Genomic DNA, 23,483 nt, shown 5'->3' with positions numbered 1-23,483 from the left:
GCGCCCTCGGGCGGCCAAGGAGACTACACTTCCCAGCAGGCCGAGGTGCCGAAAAGCGTCACCCTCGACGTTTGATGCGGAAGAAACTGAAAGCCTCGCGCGCGAGGGGAGATCGGTAACGTGCTAGTTGCGTCGCCAATGGGTGCTTGCAGAAGGGCGAGGAGAGCGCTGGCGCGATTGATGACGGTTCGTCGGGCTGACCGTTGATTTTCGTTTTCCTCTTGCCGCCGAGTGGCCAAAGGGTTTGGTGCAGCGATACGAGGCGGGAGGGGTTCTTGCCTGCAGGCGATACGAGGTACCTTCAGCAATCACACCGTCGTCCTCACCTGGGTTGATTCTGGGCGGTGTCGCCGTTTCTTAATCGTCCTCGTCGGCGCCCTGGTTTGAGAATCCGCGTCGTTATCCAGACCCGTTTTCCCATCACGCTTTCTCTTCTTCGTATTGCTCTGTTTTTGTTTTTACTTTATTTTATTCTTGACAGGTGCTTTCAGTGAAATGAATGGAGGCCTTGCATAACCATTCGGAATTTTACTTTTTCCATTAACCTTAGTGCATCCTTATAGGTAAGGAAATGGTGCAGTAACCGCTTCCCTTGCACACTTCTTTTAACTTTTCATTTCTTTAGCGCACTTTCTCCTGACTCACTGGCTTGGCTCTTTTGCATCTGTATGGTTATTTTGACGTCATCCTGCACTTGAAAGAACGTTTATACTTTTATCACTTATAGATCAGCTCAGCCCCACCCACCCATCAGGTTTAGAACTTTTCCAACAAATTCCTTGATCTGTTAAAAGGATGAATTCTGAAATGATACAAACCTGTTATGCTATTATCAGTAAGTAAAGCAAAAAGGGTCTTTGGTACCTTCCTTTAGGGTTGGCATTTAGCTAGCATGTCCTCCAATTTCGGTGCTGGTTCTGTGCTGTCCAGCCAGTTAATGGGAATTGATATACTTAGTAATTGGGAGCTGTCCCCTTAAGGGAATGCCTCTTGGTAGATATAGTTAAGGCATTCTGGGAAGTGTAGTTCATGTCATGTGGCCACATCTGTAATCCTGATTGGTCACTGAATTGACCTTGGTGGGTTGTGGGAGGTTTCTTCACTCTTGCTCGGACCCTAGCATCCTGCTAGCATCTCTCCTTTGGTTCTACTACTATGGGATGAAATAGGGGAAAGATTACTATCATTTTACACTATTTCAACTATGCAAAGAATTGGACATTAGATGCATCTTGACATAACTGAGTTACCTTGAGGATATCTAATATAATCCAATAAAAGAAACTTTGTATGAAAGAATTTGTAGAGTTATCTGTCTTTATATTCAACAATTGAATCAAAGGACAGAATAGGTTGTCTGTAGATATTTCAGGTCTTGTACGATGTATTCCTTGTAATTGATTTAAAAAGTTAAATAATTGCCAAGAAATACAATATTAATTGCAGTGAGAAACAAAACCATGGATTTATTTGTGCATTATTACCTTCAGTGATTTTTGTTTGTTTGTTTCAGATACAATAATGGAGTATCTTATGTCTTCTAAGAAGACTGACAATTCCTCTCAACAGGAAGAAAGTGAAGATGATATTGAATTTGTTAGTGTACGTAGACAATTTGCATGTAAACATAAAAGTGCTGGAGGATCAACTAGACATCAATATGATGCAGCATTTTGTATTGCATAGTGTCAATCCAGATCTATCCAATCTTCTACTATCAGTGCTCTTTAATATTTGCAATCTTAAGGTGTACTGTCTTTGTTTCTGGATTTTATAGGTAGCCATCAAAGTCAGCTGCCATGAATAGCCATTCCACTTGTGGATTTCTCTTGTCCCTTTCAACCACCTATCTTGGTTGCCATCGCTATACTACATATGGCAGCAGATTCTTAATACTGTATAAAAGAGTGCTTTCTTTTATTGAATCTAAATCTCCTTAAATTTAGTTTTAGTCAAGGATCCTGAACATTAATATTGTGAAAGAAGAAGAAAAATTACCTGCCTTTACATTTTTAATGGCATACCTGATTTTAGTACACTTATTCTACCCTATTTTTCAAAGCTAAAAAGTTCCAGAGTGTAGTTTTGAATAAGCCAGTTCTACTCTCCTAATTCTTTATCTTTCCCCTTTCCCGCTTCTGTTCCAACTCCACAGTACAGTATCAGCTTGTGATGCAGTACACAATATTCCTAATGTGGTTTACTGTTGTGGCCCTGATTCCCGAGCCTATGCTGTCAGAGGAAAAAGACCTGGAAGATGAGGAGGAGGAACTGGGAATGCCTTCCTTCCCAGGACCTTCCTCTCTGGCAATGCCTTCCTCCCTGATAATGCCTCAGGTTTCATCAGACAACCGAGAGGAACAGCCTGAGATTAATCAGGAGGAAGGCATATTGGAGCAGCCCCTGACAGGAAGTAAAGAGGAAGATTGTTGGCTTGATCCTAAGCAGCATCGTAGGGAGAAACGTGAGCAGCAATGTAGGAGGCATGGGAGGGTCACAGAGTGAGCTGAGTCATAGAGCCACACCCACAGGGGATAAAAGTGGGTGTGTTGTTGGCTGGAACTTTGTACGGGACAAAGTTTAATCTTACTTCAGATTTTCTTTGTAAATGATTTTTGTGGACTACCTTGTAATTTTCTGTGAGTAGATTTTTATTTGTTATCAGTTCGGACTTGGCAGGCAGAGGGTGTTGGAATGCCAAGGATATTATCAGTTCCAAAGAATTAACTCTGTGAAGTCCGAGCCAGATTGCCTGCCTGTGTTTGTGTGAGTTTGTATTCTTTCATCTTTTGGGAAAGAAGAAAAGTGAGTCAGAACAGTTTATATAAATGCAAAAAGCCATTTTATTGAGAGAGGGTTTTTTTGTAGTATGGAATTCACTTTTCATACTGGATGGGCATTTTAATTAACTATCCACAGATACTCTCTTTACTTTCTTGGAAAGTGTTTGCCAATTCAGATGTGACTTGTTTTTTCTCCCTTTTTGGTATTGGTTCAAATTCCCTTGCTTAAATTCAACAGCCTTTGTAATGTTATATGCTACCCATCCCCTTTGGCGAAATCTTATTTTAGCAGTTCTATTCAGTTTAATTGGTATCATTAAATTGGACCTTTTCAGTGCTCATCCATATTTCCAGGTGGCATTTGTAGCAAAATCATGGCAACCTTGCTATTTAGAAAGAACATTTATAAATTCATTGCATTTAGCACAATGCTGCTTGGGTTTTTCAGGGGACAGGTAAGTCTAAAGTTTGTCTGAAAATGTATTGCTATGTAGAAGCCATTCTTAAATTATTGGGAACTGTTTAAATATGTTGGAACATAAGTAGAATTCCCTACTAGCAGAACTGAAGGGGACACTAGGTTGGGAAAGTCTTCCAAGGAGATAAAAGAGTGGGGAGCATTGTGCTCAAGAAAGAAAGCATGTCATCTTGGTATATACTAGTCTTTGACTAATAAGTATTTTATTTGATACCTTATGATTAATGTCAAAAGAGCCTTTATGACTTTGACTGGATTGGAATGACTGCAGTTAAAAAAAAGCTTTCTTGGATTTGAAATCTCTGGCAATTTCATTAGAAGGCATTTGACAGAAGGCCATTCCACAGTTCTTTATAGTGATACAAAGTTGACCCAATTTAAAAATACTCTAATGAATGAATAATTAATTCATTGTACTTTTGCCTCTCATATTATGAAAGTACTCATAAGTGAAAAAAACCCCCACTGTTAAAAATGTTTGTCTTTTTAGGAAAGTGTATCGAGACCTGTCCTGGAATGCATCGATCTTAGTAATGAAGAGGAATTTGATATCTCTTCTGAAGTGAGTGTTTCCTCACTGTAATTTTCAGTTTTGCTATAATTTTTAGTTTTCTCTGGAAATATTTTACACTGTATTTCTGCAAACTTCTAACAATACGATGGACTATGTCTGATGCATATGGACAGTAATTCGTGTTTAAATATGTTTTGAAGGAGGAACTTTTATTTTAGAGGTACCTGCAGTGTCATATTTTAAAAGCAAATCACATGTTATTTCTATTTAGCATGGGATCTTTGAATACTGCTTAAATTGCAGTTGTAGATTTTGATAAACTAAGAAGTAAACCCACATAAGGAGCCATGGGTTATTTTTGTGGCTGTGTTCCATACGGATCTACATTATTTCAAATTATTTTTCTGTTAAGTATAAATTGCTCTTTTCTGGTTTCTCCTCATGGTGTCACTTGTTTTATGTTAATAATTGCATTTCTTTTTCCAGCATTACTACGATACCCTGTCTGAACTGATTATAGATAATAATCCTTTTTTTTTAGTTTTTTGTCTTGTCATCTCCTCTCCTTCATCTAATTTGGAGAAAAATGTAAGAAGGAGATAGAATCATTGGTATCCAGAAGAGTTATGCTTTGCATGCTAGATCTGCCCAAATTATTCTTAAAATCATTTGTTTTCTCTTGAACTTAAAAGTGTTATGAGGTAAAATATATATTTAGTCTGTTCAGTTGTATCCAATTCTTGAAGAGTGCCTGCAGTTTTCTTGGTATGGTTTTTCAGAAGTGGTTTGCCATTGCTTTCTTCTTAGGGCTGAGAAAAATTGATTGACACAAGGACACTAACTGGCTTCATGCCTAAGACAGAACTAGAACTCATGGCCCCCAGTTTCTAGCCTGATGCCTTAACCACTACACCAAACTCATTCTTATTGTTTAAATACACTTTCCCAAGTCTTCTCTGGATTCGATGGGCTCCCCTCCCTCCAATTTAGAGGGGAGTATATAGGAAGAAGTTCCATTGTACAACCAGAAATCGGTTTAGAAGCTTTTTCACATGAGTGTCAGTTGTGCCTTTAAATGTAAAACAGTTAAACATATTGCATTGTAGATGTAGAAAGAAGTTCCATTGTACAACCAGAAATCGGTTTAGAAGCTTTTTCACATGAGTGTCAGTTGTGCCTTTAAATGTAAAACAGTTAAACATATTGCATTGTAGATGTAGAAAGATTCTAGAATCTTCTTCGGTTGGAGACAGGGCAAGATTATTATTTCCCTTCATAGAAAAATACAGTTGATCAGATTTCATCACCACCATCACCATTTTTTAAGAAGAAAATGCTGCTATGGTCTACTGGCTGAAACTATTCCCTTAGGGCTATTTGATGACAAGTATTTTTTTTCTTTTTACTCACAGCAGTAGAGTCAGGGATGTGCTGCCAGTTTTTTTAACCACAGGGTGGGAAGAAAAGTCTTTATTTGGTATTCTGAGGAAAAAAGTACCCTATTAATCCTGCTTCAGTCAAGGTAACAGTATAAGCACACTCAGCCTCTGGTTTTCCTTGTGCTTAGTTTCTAATATCTGTTTTGTGGGATTGAATTGTAATCCTTTCAGGTCTGCCTGGGGTCATTCACTGCTATGGATGTGACCTGTGAGCCCCACTAGCTAAACTAGATCATGAAATCAATTTCACACAAAGGCTAAAACTGCTTTTTTGGAAATTGGTATAATAATGGTGTTACAAAACTGAGTGCGCTACATCTCATCTTCCTCTTCCTCCTCATAATTTAGAGAAATAGAAAACATGGATGAACATTTATCCATAAATGTTTTCTGATTTTTAGGCTTAATCCTTGACTTAAACTTTAACTACTTATGTGTTGTGGCCCCGATTCCTGAACCTATGCTGTCAGAGGAAGAGGACCTGGAAGATGAGGAGGAGGAACTGGGAATGCCTTCCTCCCCAGGACCTTCCTCCCTGGAAATGCCTCAGGTTCCTTCAGACAACCGAGAGGAACAGCCTGAGATTAATCAGGAGGAAGGCATATCGGAGCAGCCCCTGACAGGGAATAAAGAGGAAGTGTTGGCTCGATCCTAAGCAGCGTCGTAGGGAGAAACGTGAGCAGCAACGTAGGAGGTGTGGGAGGGTCAGAGAGTGAGCTGAGTCATTGAGCCACACCCCACAGGGGATAAAAGTGGGTGTTCTGAAACTTTGTACAGGACAAAGTTTAACCTTACTTTAGATTTTCTTTGTGGACTGCCTTGTGATTTTTTGTGAGTAAAATTTTATTTGCTATCAGTTCGGACTTGGCAGGCAGGACATGATGGAATGCAAAGAATATTATCAGTTCCAAAGAATTAACTCTGTGAAGTCGGAGCCAGCTTGCCTGCCTGTGTTTGTGTGTGTGTGTACTCTTTCATCTTTTCGGAAAGAGGAAAGGCGAGACAGAACACTTACGTATATCATATTTCAAATGGATTCACTGAATAAAAAATGGGGGCTCTTCTGTGTTGTGCTTTTATTTTCCTGGAATGTTGAGACAGCAATGGTTGAATTTTCTGGCAGTTTCTACTAACAAATTCAAAGAGGTTTCTTTTTCTGTAGAAAAACATAAGACACAAAGACCTTGTTGATTATCAGAAAGCAAAAGTTGCTTCGACCCTAGATCGCTTGGCACGCCATGTAGAAGTAGAGAAACAGCTGAAGAAAGAGAAGAACAAATCTTTCAAGGTATGGTTCTTTGCCAGGATTAGTTACAGCACAAGTATCTGAAGGTGATTTCTGTGTAAAGGAGCACAATTTAATTTAAACATTTCTTTACCTTATTCATTCTTGAAACTGAGCAGCGCGGTGGCCTAGCTCTCAACTCACAATCAGTAGGCTGGGAGTTTGATCCTAGGTAGTGGCAGATATTTCTCTCTATGGGTGCAGTGAATAATTGTCTGCTGCGAGCTCCATGTAGGCATCAGGAAGGGCATCTGTCCAGCAAATACTCCAGCTCTATTCAGTAGCCCAACTCCACCCTGATGCAAAGGATTACAGGGCTGTTAAAAGTAAATAAAATCATTCTTGAACCCAGTTTCTTGTGCTGTAAGTAGCCAATCAAAATCTCCCTGATCAGCAGGAATTCTTTAGTATGTTTCTGTGCTTTCCACTAATTTTAGTCCACCAATTGCCACCCTCTTAACTTCTTCATGGCCATTCTGGAAGAGACTTGTGGGATATGGTAATCCTATACCTACCACTAATGAAAATAATGTGACATGCTACTTCTCCGAGTTTCTGCTTTTAATTCATTTACACAATAGTACTTCATATTAATATCTCCTGTTGAGTATAGAGAACATAGCAAAATTAAAATGACTGTTATATATACATTTGAAATTATCTTAGCTAGAAACTTGAAGCTAAACTGAACGGTTGCTGGTGGCATTACCCTTAGCAGCAATGTTGAGTATTTTCCTGAGGAATATTGTGTTTATTTTTCTGATATATTTAGAATTGTTTTGTATTTATTTAATTGCTTTTCATTTAACCTGTCCAGTTTTCATATTTTTTCCAACCACCGGGAATTTTAGGAAAAAGTGGATTCACAACATGCTCATGGGCTGCGAGAACTGGAATTTATCCGGGGACATAGTGACACAGAAGCAGCAAGGTTGTGTGTGAATCAGTGGCTAAAAATGCCAGGTAATTGGCTACAATGTAATTTGGAGAAAGGCAGAATCCCTCTTCTTCCAAAGAAATGGTTCTCCTTAACCATAGATTCTTTCAGGAGTGTGGAGTGGAGGAAGCAGAACAAAAAAAGAGAAGCTTATATTAATTAGAAAACACAAATGTTCCAACTTCATTTAGTTCAAGAAAATGCTACAGTTATCTTGTGAACATTATTTGCATGTATAGTATTTTGGTAAGTGCTAAAAATATTTCGTGTGAAGAGCTGTACTCAAAATCTATTGTGGTTTCGGAAATACAGCTAGCAAATATAACAAACCATTTAGCAATATAAAAATTGCCTTTTACTTTTTTATGAAGTCATGTTACCCTTTTTAGTTTTAATACAGGTTCATTAAGGTTAGACGAGTGTGTATGAAATAATTCTGGGATCTTTTCTGACACTAAATATAGGATAGGTTTATTGATACTTTTGTTTTTACAAGATTTGGAGACTTATTGATAATAAAATATGGAGACCAGTTGCCCTCTCTTTCTCCCACATTGCCTTTAGCTGAGTCAATCAATGTTAACATACAGATTAGGAAGAATGTAACCCTATATTGGATTCTAACATCATAGCTGCAGTATTGACAGATTAACCAGCCTAGTTGAGAAACATTTACAAAATGAGCATATAATAATAAAAAGTATGTTGAAAAGAAATAGTAATAGATTTCAGTTTCAACCTTTTGCAACAGTTGTAACATATTGGCATGAGATAAATTATAACAATGTAATCAAAGTTTCTCCCATTGTCTTGTTCTTATAATCTGTTGTGCTAGTTTAAAGTACCATTGTGTAACATCTGCATATTTCTGTTTTGTGCCTTAGGTCTCAAGCCAGGCACTGTAAACTCAGGAAGGAGAACATTATCTCAAAACTCAGATCAGATCCCATCTAACAGCAAATCCATTTTATGTCCCATTATGCACTGCAATAGAAAGTTTGACAATGGGCATTTACTGCTAGGTCATCTTAAAAGGTAGCATTTTTAATTATACAAATAACCTACAACTAGCAGGGATTAATTATCAACTTTAGTTTTGGTCAGATTTTTTAAAAAAATTTCCCCACTTTTAACTTTTATAGTTTCCAATTTCTATAGTAGCTTGCAATGAGAGAAAAGTTTGCATGAAATTTTTTATGGTTTCTTATAGATTTCTTCTGGTATAACATTTTGTTCTGGTGAATATTTTTGCCAGCAATTTTCCCCTAATAAAATACATTTTAATATTGTCTAAATGCATCTTTTTGTATCCTTTGCACTTGTATTTAAATTTCCATGCATTTTGGAGGAAGGAATTGTATCGGTGGGTTTCTAATTTGTTCACCATCAGTTCTGTAGACATGGCTTGATGGGTGCGCTTTGTGCACACACGTTCCAAACACGTGCTTTGCGCACACACAGAGGGTTTCCTACTAACCACCTGCAATCCTGCACTCTCCCTGTGTCTTCAACAGCTGACAAGCGGCAATTGGCTGTGCCACGTGACACACCTGAGGTTGAAAAGCAGGAAATAAAAGTCAGTATAGAGCAGGGGAGGGTAGGAGGGCCCAGCAGCTGATTTGTCAGAGTGAACCAGTTCACTCACAGATGATTGTCGGAGCTATAAGTGGGCTGAACCGGTAGAATACCACCACTGAACTGTATCATAAATTGTCTAACCATCTTTACACATTTCATATATTGATGAAAAACTTCGAATTAGATACATGTACTTTAAAAGAAAACAATTCTCTTGCATATTTTAATATTTAGGTTGCCTCAACAAACTATTAGGCATAATTTTACATTATATTTTTCCAGATGCAATTGACCAGCATTAAGCTTCATATAGATTGATGCCAGAATTTTTTACTGTTACAAGTATAGTTTAAAATTAATATGTGTACCTTATTTAACTGGCTAATGTTAAACTAAACTAGAAGGTTGTAATGATTGCTTTCTGTAAAAGAAAAAAAGAAAACATTTCTACCTAATACAGTATATCTAATTGTGTCTTTTTTTTTAGGTTTGATCATTCTCCATGTGATCCCACAATTACTCTACATGGAGCTCCAGCTAATATGTTTGCCTGCATAATCTGTCGCAAGAGATTTCCAAGTAATCAGCAATATAGTGCACACCTTTTGTCTAAGGCAAGAACTTAAGGATATATTGATAAAATCAATATATATTGATAAGTAGCAAGTTCTTTTCCCCTTAGAGGAATCAATTACATAAAGCTATATGGAGTTTCCCTGACCAAAATTTATTTTTATGAAGGGAAATAATAAAAGTTCAAATTCCATTCCTTTGCTAATTAAACTCCCCTGTAGCTGGGAATTAATTTTCTGTCTTCATCCAGAAAGTAGGTTTCGCCTATGTTTTAAAGAAGTGCCATTTTCTGGAAAAAAAATGGCATCTAGATTTAGGTAGGAAATAAACTTCTTGACTTTTATTCACCATTCTTAACTATTCTCTCAATGAGACTTTATTCTGAATATTATAAATGAAGGGTTTCACTAATCGGAGTCACTGTTAATTCTTCCTGCCTGTTAGCTTTCAGCAGAAAAAAAAGGTCAAGAAAGCTAATTAAGGTTTTATTCTGCAGAGAGAGAGGGACTGGGGGCACTTGGTTTCCACCAATAATTGGCTTCTTTGCTTTTCTATAAAGAAGAAAGAGCAAAAGATGGAAATGGATAATACTGTAGTTGAATTCTTAAATTGATGGGGCCTATCCTAAACTCTATTCCCAGTGTTCTTTAGATTCTACAGATCTGAATGAAACATGACATTTTTATATGTCCCCTAAGGTTGGCAACCCTTAAAGGAGAATTTTTGATAAAAATAAATATTTTTTATTTATAAGGCTCAGTTTCAGACTTATCACAATAGACTTTTAAATTTTGAAGTGTTAAGTGGAAACAACACAAATATCTAGTTAAACTTTTTAATGTAAACCTTGGACTAATCAATTTCTCTCCGCCTAACTCATCTCAAAAGATTGTGTGGAAAATATGTACAGGAAGGTGTGTTGGATATGTTTGCTGCCTTGAGTTATTTGTAAAAATAATAAAGGCAGCATACAAATAAATCAGTTTTAGCGAAAAAGTTCTGTCTTTGAAATCAGTTTCTTTTTCTTCAAAACTTTGTCTTGTGTTGTTCTTCCCTCCATTTAGGCTGGTGAAAATGATGGCCATGAGAGAAATTACCCTCCTCAGCTTATTCAGTGCTTTGCGTGTCCTTGCTGTTTTCTCCTCTTTAACATAAGAGATGAATGTCTGCAGCATATGTCTGGAAAAAAACATTTTTCTCATGCTTTTAAATTGAGTGGTATGTTTAATAGACACATTTTTCTCTCTGATGTAAGTGGGTAATGCATAGATTGTTGGCTTATATATTGGTTACAGAGCTGCAGTATGTTTAAAAATTATTTTCCATGTGTTTTAAGGAGTGCTCTAATCTGGAAATGTAAATGAAATGAGCTCTTTTGTCTGTTATGTTCCTTTTATTTTGGTTCAAAATGGGCTGAAATTACTAATTAAAATACTCCCTGAAAAGAAGGTATTAAATGTTTTAGATAAAGGTGTGAAATAAGGTAGAGACAGTCCAGTCAGGATAACTTTCTCTTGAAGCAGAGATATATTTGACTATAGCTTTTTTCAGGAAAAGAGACTTTGTCATAGAACTGCAGAGCCTCGCAAGCAAGGATATTTGCGTTCTGTAGATATCTCCAGCAGTGACAGCACCTGGTGGTTGGTAGAGATTTTTTTAATGTGAATTATGCATATGGTACAATATTAAGTAGATATTATTTGGTTATAAAATCTTGTCTACATGTTGTGCATCAGATTGCTGATGATTTAGTGGATTTCATAGGAAGACAATGATAAGAAAAGGTGGATAAATTCTGTTTTAGGGCAGGAGTGATTGGATTCCTCCTAAGTAACCCTGCCTTCTTGTTGACTCATTGCAGATAAATCAGGGAGGCCACTTCCGTTGCCTTTGCCAGCCTACGCAAAGAATCTTCTAATCTCCTTATGCAAAGAAGTTCCCTTCCAAGTGCAATGCACAACCTGTCATCAGGTTTTGCAGTCCCACATAGAGCTCACGGCACACTTCAGGTTTGTGAAAAACTTCCCATTTATAAAATGCAATCACAGGCCAGTTTTTCTCTCTTCAAATACCTGTTGGATGTCAGACCCAATTATGTTTTGCTTTTTGTGTAATTGGCTTAATCCTTATATATTAAAAGTGGTGATGGTATTTGTTCAATGATGAAAAGTAGAAAACTCCACACATGTAATAAAAGAGCTGCATTCTGTCTTCACTGCCTTTCCCAGATTTTCTTCCCATCAGTGAAGACAGAATTCAGTGCTGTTTATTTCATGCATGGATTTCCACCATAGGTCTTTTATGGATTCATGGATTCCTACATTTAAAAGGTAAAAAAAAATACAAAGAGCAAAGTTTATTTGCTTGTGACAATCACTTCTAATGATTTATTTGCTAAGCTGGCCTTTGCTCAACAAATGTCATATATTTGAATATTTTGAAATGTCAAGAATATGGGATTATTTTTAGATGATCTTGAATAATTTTTAGATAGATGGCTGTAAATACGTTTCTGTACCTTTCCATTTTAGAATCCATTGTCGTAATGCTGGCCCCATAGCTGTATCGAAGAAGTGCATCTCCGAAATTGCAGAAATACTGAAAGCCAAAGGTTTCTGTCAAGGTTGTGATACATTGTTTGTCAATGATGACCAAATTATTCATCATAGTTGCAGAAATGTTGCCAAGATTAAACATATCACCACAATGGAGGAATCCATATTATTATTTTGTCACATCAATGAACGGAATAAAAATGTTCCTCACCTGCAAAATAATGCAAGCCTTTTGAAATTTTCCCTGAAGAGACATTTGGGATTGAATGGCAATAAGAATGAAACTGTTTCAAGATGGAAAAAGGATTTGCAAGGCAACAGTGAAGCCATTCACAGAGCTCCTATTGTCAAAACCTGGGTATGCCAGTGTGATCTGGCATTTCTTTCTGAAGAATTGGCAGAAAAACACATTTTTTCTGAAAACAGAATCTGCTACAAGTGTGCCGTATGTGGGAAACTTGCAGAAAATTCGAGCATTATCCGCTTGCACATGAGCCGTTTCCATGGAGGAGCACATTTGACTAACTTCATCTTCTCATGCCAAATTTGCGAAGTAGCCCTTCAGAAAGAAGAAGATGTCTTTATCCATGTAACAGGACTTCATGATGGACATAACTTCTATTTTGAGAAAGACACTGCTGAAGATGAGGTAACAGTACCTTCTGATTCACAGTACGACACTTGGATTAAACAAGAAGGCCAAACTTCAAGCCTTATCGAACTTTCTCCAGACCAAACTCAGATGGAAGTTGATGAGAGTCCTTCCCAATGGCAATGTAAGATATGTGAGGAAATATTTAACTCAGAGGACAGCGTGAAAGAACATTGCAAATCACTAGAGAGTCATCATTATCACCGATACAGCTGTGGCTTGTGCAAAATGACTTTTCGGAAAATGGAAACACTGCAGCGACACTGCCAGGGAAAACATAACAATGTTATACAGATTAAATACTTCTGTGGATTTTGTGGTGATCTCTTCTTTGATGGTGAGGAGGAATTTTTACTTCACTTCAAGGGCACACATAGCATGGATTACGTGTGTGTGTCTGAGACATCAGAAACCTCAATCAAAAATGATGAAATAGTAGAAGAAGGTAGCCTTCTAAACTGTGGTTGTCGTGAGAAATATGTTTGCAAAAAAAACAGGAAGTTCGACCACAAGAAATGTCAAGAAGCCATGTTGGAAAAAGGAAACATTTGGTTTCGTTGCACTTCATGCTCTGCTACAACACAAATCTATTCTGACATGATAGCTCATATCACAAGCCACCCAAGCAAAGAAACTGCTCAAGATTTCTATGTAGTCAGGTGTGGTTCATGTAACAAACATTTTAATAGTATTGCTGTTGCTCATCAGCACTTCCATGATAAACACTGCTTTTTACAAAAGCCTCAAATATCTTTTGGGTCACAAGCAGAAAATAATGTCTTCCATTTCTCTGCTGTGAGGTCCTGTTCAGAGAAGGATGTAACTTTACATTCTTCAGATGTAAAAAGGTTGAAGTTGGAGGATGCAAAGAAAGAACAAGCTAGAAAGCTTCCTGAATTGATTGAACAAGGTAGGTGGAATTCAAATTATGCACAGCTAATGAGACTGATGAAGGGCCAGTGCAAAGCATTTGATAAAACTGATAAGGCAAATTAGCAAATAATGCAAACTTTGTTTATATAGTAAGCAATGCACAGAAACTTTATTTCAGTTATTGACTCATTAATAGAAATGTAATCTTCAGCAAGCACCTGTAATAATATATTTAAATCTTTTGCCTTTACTAGAAAATAAAAATTAAGAGATTCTAGGGCTTGTGCACTGGAAGTGTGGATTATTTTGAGGGAGGAAATAAAACAGCAATAAGACAGCAGATTCTGGGTCTAAGAATTGACAGTCACATCACATGTAGAACCTCCTTTGGTATAGTTATCTCTTTGTAAACATAAGCATTTTCACCTTGCTTCCGAATATTGTGGGGCCTCATGGTGAGGATATTTTTGTGCTTAGCTAATGCCTATTAAAGAGCTTAGCTACTATCTATGAGGAGTATAGAAGAAAACTGTTGTTTTCCCTTATGCCCATCTTATCTACTTATAACATAGGCAACATTATCTTGCTAGAAGACAATGGTCAACATAATCAAATTAGCCTTTTAAATTCTGAGAAGTGTCCTTGCAAATCCTTCTGGTTCTGGTACTATTCCCAGTTGGGCACGGTTGTAAATGAGAACCAATTCAATACCTTATAAAGATTTGGCTTATCTATGTTTTCTGATTTTGAAAGTAAATATCTGAAGTCAGAAGGGCATCATTTGATAATGTGGAGTGTATTGTGTATTAAAGGACTTTTCCTACAAAAATATACTGTGTTTTTATGACTTAAATTTGTATTGAATTATTGAGAACAATTACATTTTAAAAGCTATATGAAGCATATATATCTACAATTGAAGAAATGCATAAACATTTTGGCTATTCTTTTCTCCCTCTTTCTTACATACAGATGAAGGCAATCTTCCTGACCTTGATTATTTATGCACTATGACTCACATTGTAATGATGGATTTAGATAATTGGGGAAGCTTTTTTGATCAACTGCCTGCAACCCTCAATCAAGGAACTTTTGTTTGGGGCTTTCAGGGTAAGGAAAAGGGTTAACAGTTCAGTCACAACAGTAGAAGTCTCACAATATAAACGGGCAGCTTGGTAAGAATCACCTACCAAGTGGACAGTTGGCAACTCCCTGCAGTTTTCTTGGAAAGATTTTGAAAGTGTTTTTGTATTGGCTGAAAGTGAGTGACTGGCCCAAGGTCAATCAAAGACAAAGACAGAACCAGAACTCACTGTCATCCAATTTCTAGTCTCAATAAAAGAGAATATTTGTAGCTCAGGGTTGAAATAAGGAGTCCTTGTTGCTCTTTGAGTTTGGTTATTTAGCAGACATTTCGTTACCCAAACTTAAATATCATCAGTGTTAGGCCAAACTCTCATGATATTACTTAGTTTGGGCAATGAAACGTCTGCAAGAAAACAACCAAGCTCAGAGAACACCAAGGACCCCTCATTTCTAGTCTGGATCCTTAATTACTAGGTCAAACTGTCTAAATCAGTCTAGTTTCCTTACAAAATTTGTGCCTCCATTAATTAACTGGCCACTAGCTGATTGTGGTCAAGAATGATACAATCTGTATATAATCTTCCAGTAAGACTGTTAGCATTGGGAATATATAATCCAGTGCATACCAAATATATGCAGCATAGATTAACAATTAGAAAAATATCAGTTAGTTTTTTAGTGATGTCACCTCTGAAACTTTTTTAAAGTTGCTTTTACCTGGCAGTCTAGATAGTTTCTAACGATTACTCCATTCCTTTTATTGCTTAGGTGGATATACTCATTGGAAACCCCCTGTGAACTGCAAGGTCTTTAATTATCTTAACAAGATTGGGTGTTTTTTTCTTCATCCACGCTGTGGTAGAAGGAGAGAGGCTGCTGATTTTGCAATCTGTGTACATGTAAGTTTTCAAATACTGATAAAATAACTAAGGCTCCGTAATGAGTTTGTAGAATTAAAAATGGCCATAAGGAGGAGAGTTAGAATTTTCTGTATCTCTTATTTTCCCCCTATCTATCCATGTAGTCACTAAAAGTTGAAAGCAACTTGATGGCACATAATATATCAAAAATATTTTCCCTCTAGTGGTCGTTAACATTCTTGCAAGGTAGTTAAGGAAACCCTAATTTAAGACAATTTAATTTTCACATATTGTTATGGTGAAAAAACTTCATTTTTTCTTACCTGGTGTACTTTGCATCTGTCAGTGATTGGAGTACTGCATAATTTAAGCCAATCATAGCTTAATTTCTGATAATTTCTCTTCAAACTTATTTTAAATTATTATACTCAAATAAGACAAATAAAAGGTAAAGATTTTGTGGATGATGAACTATTAAATTCCTAATTTTGGGTATTTAATGAAGAACAGAAAAAAAGAAATTAAATTTCTAAAATAGTATGAAAAGTGTTTTACACCACTATATGTATAATTAGTATAATCATTCCATCTTTTTAGTTCCTTTTTTGCAATTATGAAAGTGCTTATTATTTCTACTATCCTTTAGTATTAAATCATTAGTATTAGTATTAATGAATTCAAATTACTTTCTAACTTTCTCTTTATAACAAAAGTAATTGCTTTTACTTTATATGTGGATTCTTACACAAAGATTGCTTTAAAATTATATTGACATAGTGTCACTTTAATATTGGCTGACATCAAATAAATACCTTTAAAAACCCTTAAAATTCAGGAATTTATCATACTAGCAATATTACATTTCAGAGCATGAATATGTATTTCAAGCTAGTTGACTAGCTATTCTTTTTTGTAGTATGTAATGATCCATAGCATTATGCATCAGTTTTTGCTTACCCACTATTTTTTTCCACAAAGAACATGTGGGAAAGTTAAGAAATATCGGTGTATATCTCCTGAGACCATAAGAGATTCACCTTAAGGTTTTGGTTTTCATTTTAAGCAGGATTGATTTCTTTCTCTCATGAACTGGCTAATACTGTGTAGAGAACCATAATTTAAAGCAAGAGACAGATTGCAAGGAAAGAATTATGGATGCAACCATTCATGGGGAGGGGTTGCCTTTGGGGATATGAAGGCTTGGACATAGCTTAGTTGATTCCTCTCTGTAAATCAATGGAGTTGACATCCATCAGTAATTAAAGACTAAGTATCATTCTGTTATGCTTGGAAGTCACTTCCTAATTACAATATACAATGTATCTTGCTAAGAGATCTTAAGCTGTGTATGCTTTTAGTTTCACATAATATTTTTTCACAGGTGGGCCGCTTAGATGAACATCTGCCAAAACATATTCCTTTCACCATTCTTTCTGGAGACAAAAGCTTCCTAGAATTGGAAAATCAGCTTAAGATGACTCAGCGGGTAACCCGCATTCTAGATCCTCATAAGATTGATGCTGACATGATGTGTACTATATTAAACAGCATTTCGGATACAGTCAAAGGTTTGTTTTCATTCAGTGCATTGTCTATTAATAGAAAGAAATGCAGTGAAATAATACTGACTAAGCCATTTTACAGACATCCTATTGAAGGATAGCATGGTCATTCCTGATAGAGTTTCATTAACTTACTGTGCTTCCCTTACTGTGAGCAAGACAGAAGGAAAGAGGGATTCCTTGAGGCCAGAATGAAATTATTTGCTATTGGTTGTTACTGGACTAGGCTGATTATCCCTTGCTAGTATTTTTTCTTGGGCCTTGACCAAAGGATGACACTGATTTCTGCTTCCCAGTCCCCAGGCAGTTTCTTTGCTTGTTTATTAGAATTTCCCCCCCTCTATTATTTTAACAAATAACTCCAGGCGGTGACTATACCTAATACTCCTTCCTCCTCCTTTTATCCCCATAATAACTCTGTGAAGTCCTAAAGATGCTTTTTCTAAAAGGCAACTGGACTTCCTTGGTTTTTTTCTTTGAAAATGTTTTACTTCTCACTCAAGAAGTTTCTTTGGTTCTTGGATAAGAAGTGAAACTTCTCTCCCATCCCCCACAAAATCCAAGAAAGTCTTGTTGCCTTTTGGATAAAGCATCTTTGGAACAACCATGACTTGGGTGATTGAGAATCTCCATAAACATAAACCCCATGAAGCGGGTTGGGCTTCGAAAGAGTGACTGTTGTCAGAAGTTCTGCAAGAGAAGGGCAGATAACTCCCTATAGCTAATCCTTTTCTGACGTTCTCCCTATGCTCTGTCTTGCTGGTGAAAAGCAAGGAGTGGGGTCTGGGAGAGGCTTTTGGACTCTGCTCCTTTATATCACTTCATCATCAGTAACAACACAACAAATGCTTACTATTACATTTATCTCACACTTTTCACTAGAGAAAATTCTAGTGAAAATTCTAGTTATTTTCAGAACAAAATAACTAGAAGCGAATAAATTATTGTAAAATTGAAACAATATAATAAAATCTGTGTGCATAAGGGGGTGTTTTTAGAAAGAGCAAACAGATTGTAACATGTAGGAAGATTAGTACCCTCACCTCCCCCCAAGGCATCCAGTTTTTCCACCAGGTGCCCTCCAAATCTAGACCATTCAGTTCCCAAAATTCCTAGCCACTACAGTTGGAAGTAGCTATGGTAGGAATTGATGTCCAATGCATCTGGAAGGCACCATTTTAGGAAAAGCTGCCTAAATCATTTAGGGCACTAAAAGATAAATCAGAGTTGCTCAGCTCTTATCCTGAAGGTCTCATCCAGGAGTTTTAGGGAGTGAAGTTGGTGCCTTACACATTTTACATTGGATGACTACAGAGAGAACAAAAGGGTTATCTGTGGGCTGTAAGGCTCCTGCACCAGGTTATCAATGCTTTGGATGCTTAGAATAAACAAAGGTTTTAAATTAGACTCAGAAAACAATGGTTGACAACTGCAAGCTTACAGTATTCGAAAAGTAAGACTACAGGACAAAAGGAAAACATGAAGTGGTTTATACATATACAATGAAAGATGATTACAAATACGAAAAGATACACATGTAGAGTAAAAGGTGTCGATGTACACTAAATATAGTTCTATTTCCTTCTCTTTTTCTTGCACTGTGCTTTTAATTTTGTTTACTTACTCTACTTTTTCTGTCCTCTGTATACATATCATGCTATATAGATTGCTTTGTGGTGTTCCAAATGCAATATAATCAAAAGATGATTCATTGTTGTCATGCTGGACAGTCTTAGGAAGCACAGATATTTTATTGAATGTATTAGATAAAATTACTCCTTTTGCTGCCATCACAGGGAAGTTCTGCCATCACAGGGAATTTAATAATTGCAAACTTGCTCTTTCAGAAAGACCACACAACCTGTCTGCAAAGAAATTGAATTTGTTTCCATGTCTGTTTTTCTATTGCAAATAATAAAGCCAGGCAATTCTTGCCAATCAACAGAAATCTGACAGAAAGCCAGTTATTAGAATTGAAATGTAGTAGGATTAAAATATTTGTGTCTGATTACAGAAAATGAAGAGATTGATATTCAAATGGCAACGGAACAGATTTTGCAACAAAGAAATGGCCAAAATGGTATGTTTTAATTTCTACAGTACATCAGATGTTATTAAGGACAAAAATCTCGATGGTGAGACAGACAACTTATATACTTAATTAACAAATACAAAATAAAAATAAATAGTACATTGGAATATAGGAGCATAGGAATATAGGAAAATAGTATGTTGGAGTATATATTAGATTTTTTTTAAATTAAAAGTGCATTCTAGCAAGAAGAATATTGTTGACTTCTATTTTTGAGACCTTGGAGGAACTAATTAATAATGCTGGAGATATTTGCATATCAGTATGAACTCTTCTGATGGTAGAATCATAATCAATTGCATGCCAATAATGATAGTTACATCTAGTTGTGTGACCTCAGTTTGCTTTGGTGTAGCAGTTGTTTTAAAGCTGAAGATATATTAATTGGATATGTACATTCTACAAGGAGGGTTTATATTCGATATGTTATTTAGAAGCTTCAGTAACTATTACATAGAAATTATACAGGTAGTCCTCTGCTTCCAACAGTGCATTTAGTGACCATTCAAAGTCACAGTGTCGCTGAAAAAAGTGACTTGTGACCATTTTTCACACTTATTTCCATTGTGGCATTTTCATGGTCACATGACAAAGATTTGGATGCTTGGCAACTGGTTCATATTTATGATGGTTTTAGTTCCCCAGATCATGTGAAACTCACTTAACAAATGTCTCACTTGGCAACATAAATGTTGGGCTCAATTATGGTCATAGGTCAAGGACTATCTGTGTATCTGAACCAGCATGAATATACTTTAATTCACAGCATGAACTAAAATGTGGCCTGTCGTAAGTTTAGTTTGTTCCTGAGGAGGATATTTTGAGCATCCCAAGACAAAATGCAGGGGACTTTTGAAGCAAGCAGAGCAAGGCTAGTGCCTCGGCCTTATCTTTTTTTGCAAGATGTTCCCTAACTCAAGAATTTCAGTGGCTTCCTTTCCCAATCTGTTCTTAGGCTGCACTAGACACCAAGGACATTGATGGGTAAAAGCAAAAATAGAAGTCCCTTGCACATCTTTTTGTTTTAAGGGGGGAAATATGAAGCCTCCAAAAGGCAAATTGCTTCTTTCTCTTATCCTTAGAAAGCTCCCATTTTGCCCTCCTGCCATAAATTGCTGTTTGGGGGACAGATTTTAAGCTTTTTGGGGGGAGTGGAGGGAAGCATAAGATAAATTTGCCTATTCAGAAATTTCTACTTCCATTTCCCCTTGAAATCTGGGGGGCGGGGGGAGCCAACTAGCAGAATAAGCAGGAGTCTGGGATTATTTGGTGGGTAGCTTGAGGGTGGAAATGAGCAGTTTACCTTTCTACCACATGCAGCTTTGAGCATTTAAGTATGTAGGAAATAGCCAGTTTAAAGTCTCTAGAAAGAGTGAGATCCCTATGAGAGGAGAGCTGCCCTTTTCCTTGAGAATCCTCTGGTCTGGGAGGATCCATCCTTTTGCTGGATTCTGTGCTGTTATATAAAATCAGGGATGCTGAGTTGGGAGATCATTCTGGATTTAGATAATAAGTTGATGGCTTGATTAACTCTGCAGGCATGTATCCTCAAGATTTCTTCCTATTATGGATAGCAAGAGTAATGTTCACCTGGAAATGTATGGTTTTTCAGTTGTGTGGAATAGAGCACTAATTAGGTACACTTTATTGATTCTTCTAAATTACGATCCAAATTGTGCTATTGTTGCTTAGGGACAGTTTCACATTCTGATATTTTTATGCAGATACATATGATGATGATGAATTTCAAGAGGCAATTAGGCGAAGTCTTGAGGAAAAGTGAAGATGTCCAAAGATGGGTATACCAAAACATCTACCTGACTTCAAAGAAATTGAAATTTGTTCACCATTTTATAAAAACATTAAAAATGTACTGGCTATTATTTCAGCATTTCAGTGGCACTGTACAAAACTGAGCTCTTTCATCAAGCATTAGCAGAGTTGAGAACCAGTTGTGAAATGTAACTAATGGGATTTCAATCATTCCTTCTCATGACTTAAGCAGTAAAGTTTTAAAATGTGATCTGGCCAAGCTTATTTTAAAAATACAAGAACATGGCAATTCTGCTGAGTCACAAGAGCTATTAACTATTTTTTTTTCTATCTGACCTGAAAACTCATCATTATGATTTATGTTGCTTGCTTTTTAAACTGTTCTTTTCTGGACTTTAATGTTTTACTTCTACTGTTCTGTTGACCTTATTTTGTAGTGCAAGAATTGCAGTAGATACAGGTATTAATCCAGAATGTCTAGAGTGCCTTTTCTTTCTTCATCACTTTCTGAGGTGAAGTTAAGACATTATCCTGAAGATTACAGTCCATAGGCAAATTTGCAAGGGATCTGTTGAAATTCACTTAAATTTGAGGTCCAAGAATTAGTTACTGTTAGCTGTCTGTTCATTCTTATGTATGTTTAATGTGAATGAATACAATGCCAAATAGACTTTGAATGTTTGTATATTTTGTTTCCTGTTTTTAATAGTATTTTCCTGTTTGTTTTTGACAACATTTCAATGTAACTTCAGGAAGATGAAGCCCTTATGTTTTAACATGTTTGCATTTCTCAGAGCACAATTATATACTTCAGCATAATTAAAATATCAGCTATTGTTCTGTAGATTCTCATATCAGTCAAATAATATTTGAAAGCTTTCATTTTCATTTTTATAAGTTCATAAATTCAATTTGGTTTAGTTTGTCTAAATGCACTGTTTACAGAGAAGTAGAATGGTATGAACTCAATAATAGTAATGCATTATCATACAATGACTACTTAAGGAAATAATGCAAGAGTTAGTACTATCTCTTATAAAAACTTCTATGCTTAAAATGTTTGTCATTTAGAAATGGTCTCATACACTCAAATGAGTGATTTCTGGACCAGGGGTCTCCAACCGTGGCAACTTTAAGACTTGTGGACTTCAACTCCCAGAGTTCCTCAGCCAGCTGTGCTGGCTGAGGAACTCTGGGAGTTGAAGTCCACAAGTCTTAAAGTTGCCACGGTTGGGGACCCATTCCAGACAGTACTACATTTCATTAGAGTCAAGTGTTTCAGCTGCAGAACTGCTACCATCTTGTATATCAAGTTATCTGACTCAGTGTTATAAGAAATACTGTTTTCTTTCTCATATGCAAATGCACAGGCAGTTTTCTGGACAAAGCCAGAAGATTCCAAACTTGTGTTTACTATACTTATGTAATGTAGCACTTTCTGTAAAGTGTTATATCCCTTTTTGTTGCTCATATTTTTCAAGTAATTCTCTTTCAAGTCATTTTTTTCCAAATTCTTTCTTCAGCTTGCTATGTTTGTATCAGCAACTGTACACATATTACATACTCTATTTATTCATCTTTTTGCTGTAACAATATCCAGGTGGTTTTGTTTTTAGCCACAGGAATATCATTGCGAAGAATATCTTAGAAATCTTGTGAAAACTGTCCCAGGAATAAATTGTTAAGATGACTTTGTCCCGAGTATATGCTGTTAACCTCTGAAAATAAAACCACACTTACAACAGCTCAGGCATTTGCTGATGTGATTAATACAAATGCTACATTTAAATTTTTTTATCCCAGATGCTAATTTTCTACCTCTGAAACACTTGATTCTTAGGAGGAACTGAAGATGCAAATTATTAAATGAAATCCTTAAGTATTATCTCTTGGGAAAACCTCTGTATTTTTATATTATTTTAAGCAAACATTGATCGGGTATCTGGTCTCATGCTAGGATGAAGTGAATTATAGAGGAGCTAGTTACTAATTATAGAGGAATTATAAATGGGTGGATTTCAAACAGACAGGGATATTGCTACTATCCAACAAAGATGGTCCAGGTCAGGAAAAGAAAGACCTTTAAGTCCCTAAAAGTGCAGGAACAAACACTTCTTTAACAAAAAGTGAAAAATATATGGCAAAACCCAGCATGTCATGACAAAATAATTACAATTCTGTGTATTACTTTTTATTGCTTTTAAAATAAAGGAAAAAAGTACAAAATACATAATAGCTGTTTAAAAATAGGTTTAAAAATGTAAAGTATTCCATTACAGTAAACAGTTACTATTCTATAGTCACAAATTACAATTCTATAGGTCTACAAATTATAATTCTATAGCTTTATAGTTATAATTTTATATATTGTAGGTTAAAAAGGGTTACTTTTATTTATACACAGCTGGCAAGGTATCATAGGTGGCAAGTGCAATTAGGTCTT

General features: G+C 36.3%; 1 protein-coding gene across 4 annotated transcripts; it reads left to right on the top strand.

Moving 5' to 3' along the window:
- Positions 1-103: 103 nt before the first annotated feature.
- Positions 104-22,784, top strand: ZNF451 (zinc finger protein 451). Of its 4 annotated transcripts, XM_026695178.2 has the most exons (17): positions 104-295; positions 482-563; positions 1,514-1,602; positions 3,752-3,823; positions 6,377-6,502; positions 7,351-7,462; positions 8,321-8,471; positions 9,502-9,628; positions 10,652-10,805; positions 11,449-11,596; positions 12,119-13,704; positions 14,640-14,777; positions 15,522-15,652; positions 16,995-17,181; positions 19,190-19,255; positions 20,806-20,904; positions 20,992-22,784. In XM_026695178.2, the coding sequence occupies exons 3-16, from the start codon at positions 1,522-1,524 to the stop codon at positions 20,898-20,900; spliced, it is 3,174 nt and encodes a 1,057-aa protein (XP_026550963.1). In that variant the 5' UTR covers positions 104-295; positions 482-563; positions 1,514-1,521; the 3' UTR covers positions 20,901-20,904; positions 20,992-22,784. The 4 variants fall into 4 exon arrangements, with proteins under 4 accessions (XP_026550963.1, XP_026550965.1, XP_087772092.1 ...); XM_026695180.2 differs by lacking the exon at positions 20,806-20,904; XM_026695179.2 differs by lacking the exon at positions 482-563 and having other exon boundaries at positions 132-295.
- Positions 22,785-23,483: the final 699 nt, after the last annotated feature.

Source organism: Pseudonaja textilis, chromosome 1 (genome assembly GCF_049901715.1).
Source record: "Pseudonaja textilis isolate UNSWEBS1 chromosome 1, rPseTex1.2, whole genome shotgun sequence".
Taxonomy (NCBI): Eukaryota; Metazoa; Chordata; class Lepidosauria; order Squamata; family Elapidae; genus Pseudonaja; species Pseudonaja textilis.
The sequence above is the reverse complement of the archived record's forward strand: the minus strand, read 5'-3'. Positions and strand labels throughout refer to the sequence as shown.

Coding starts and splice junctions, on each gene's coding strand:
- ZNF451 (XM_026695178.2), top strand. CDS start 1,522: ATGGAGTATCTTATGTCTTCTAAGAAGACTGACAATTCCTCTCAACAG. Junction 6,503..7,350: donor AGAAGAACAAATCTTTCAAG/GTATGGTTCTTT, acceptor CGGGAATTTTAG/GAAAAAGTGGATTCACAACA. Junction 11,597..12,118: donor GAGCTCACGGCACACTTCAG/GTTTGTGAAAAA, acceptor TTTCCATTTTAG/AATCCATTGTCGTAATGCTG.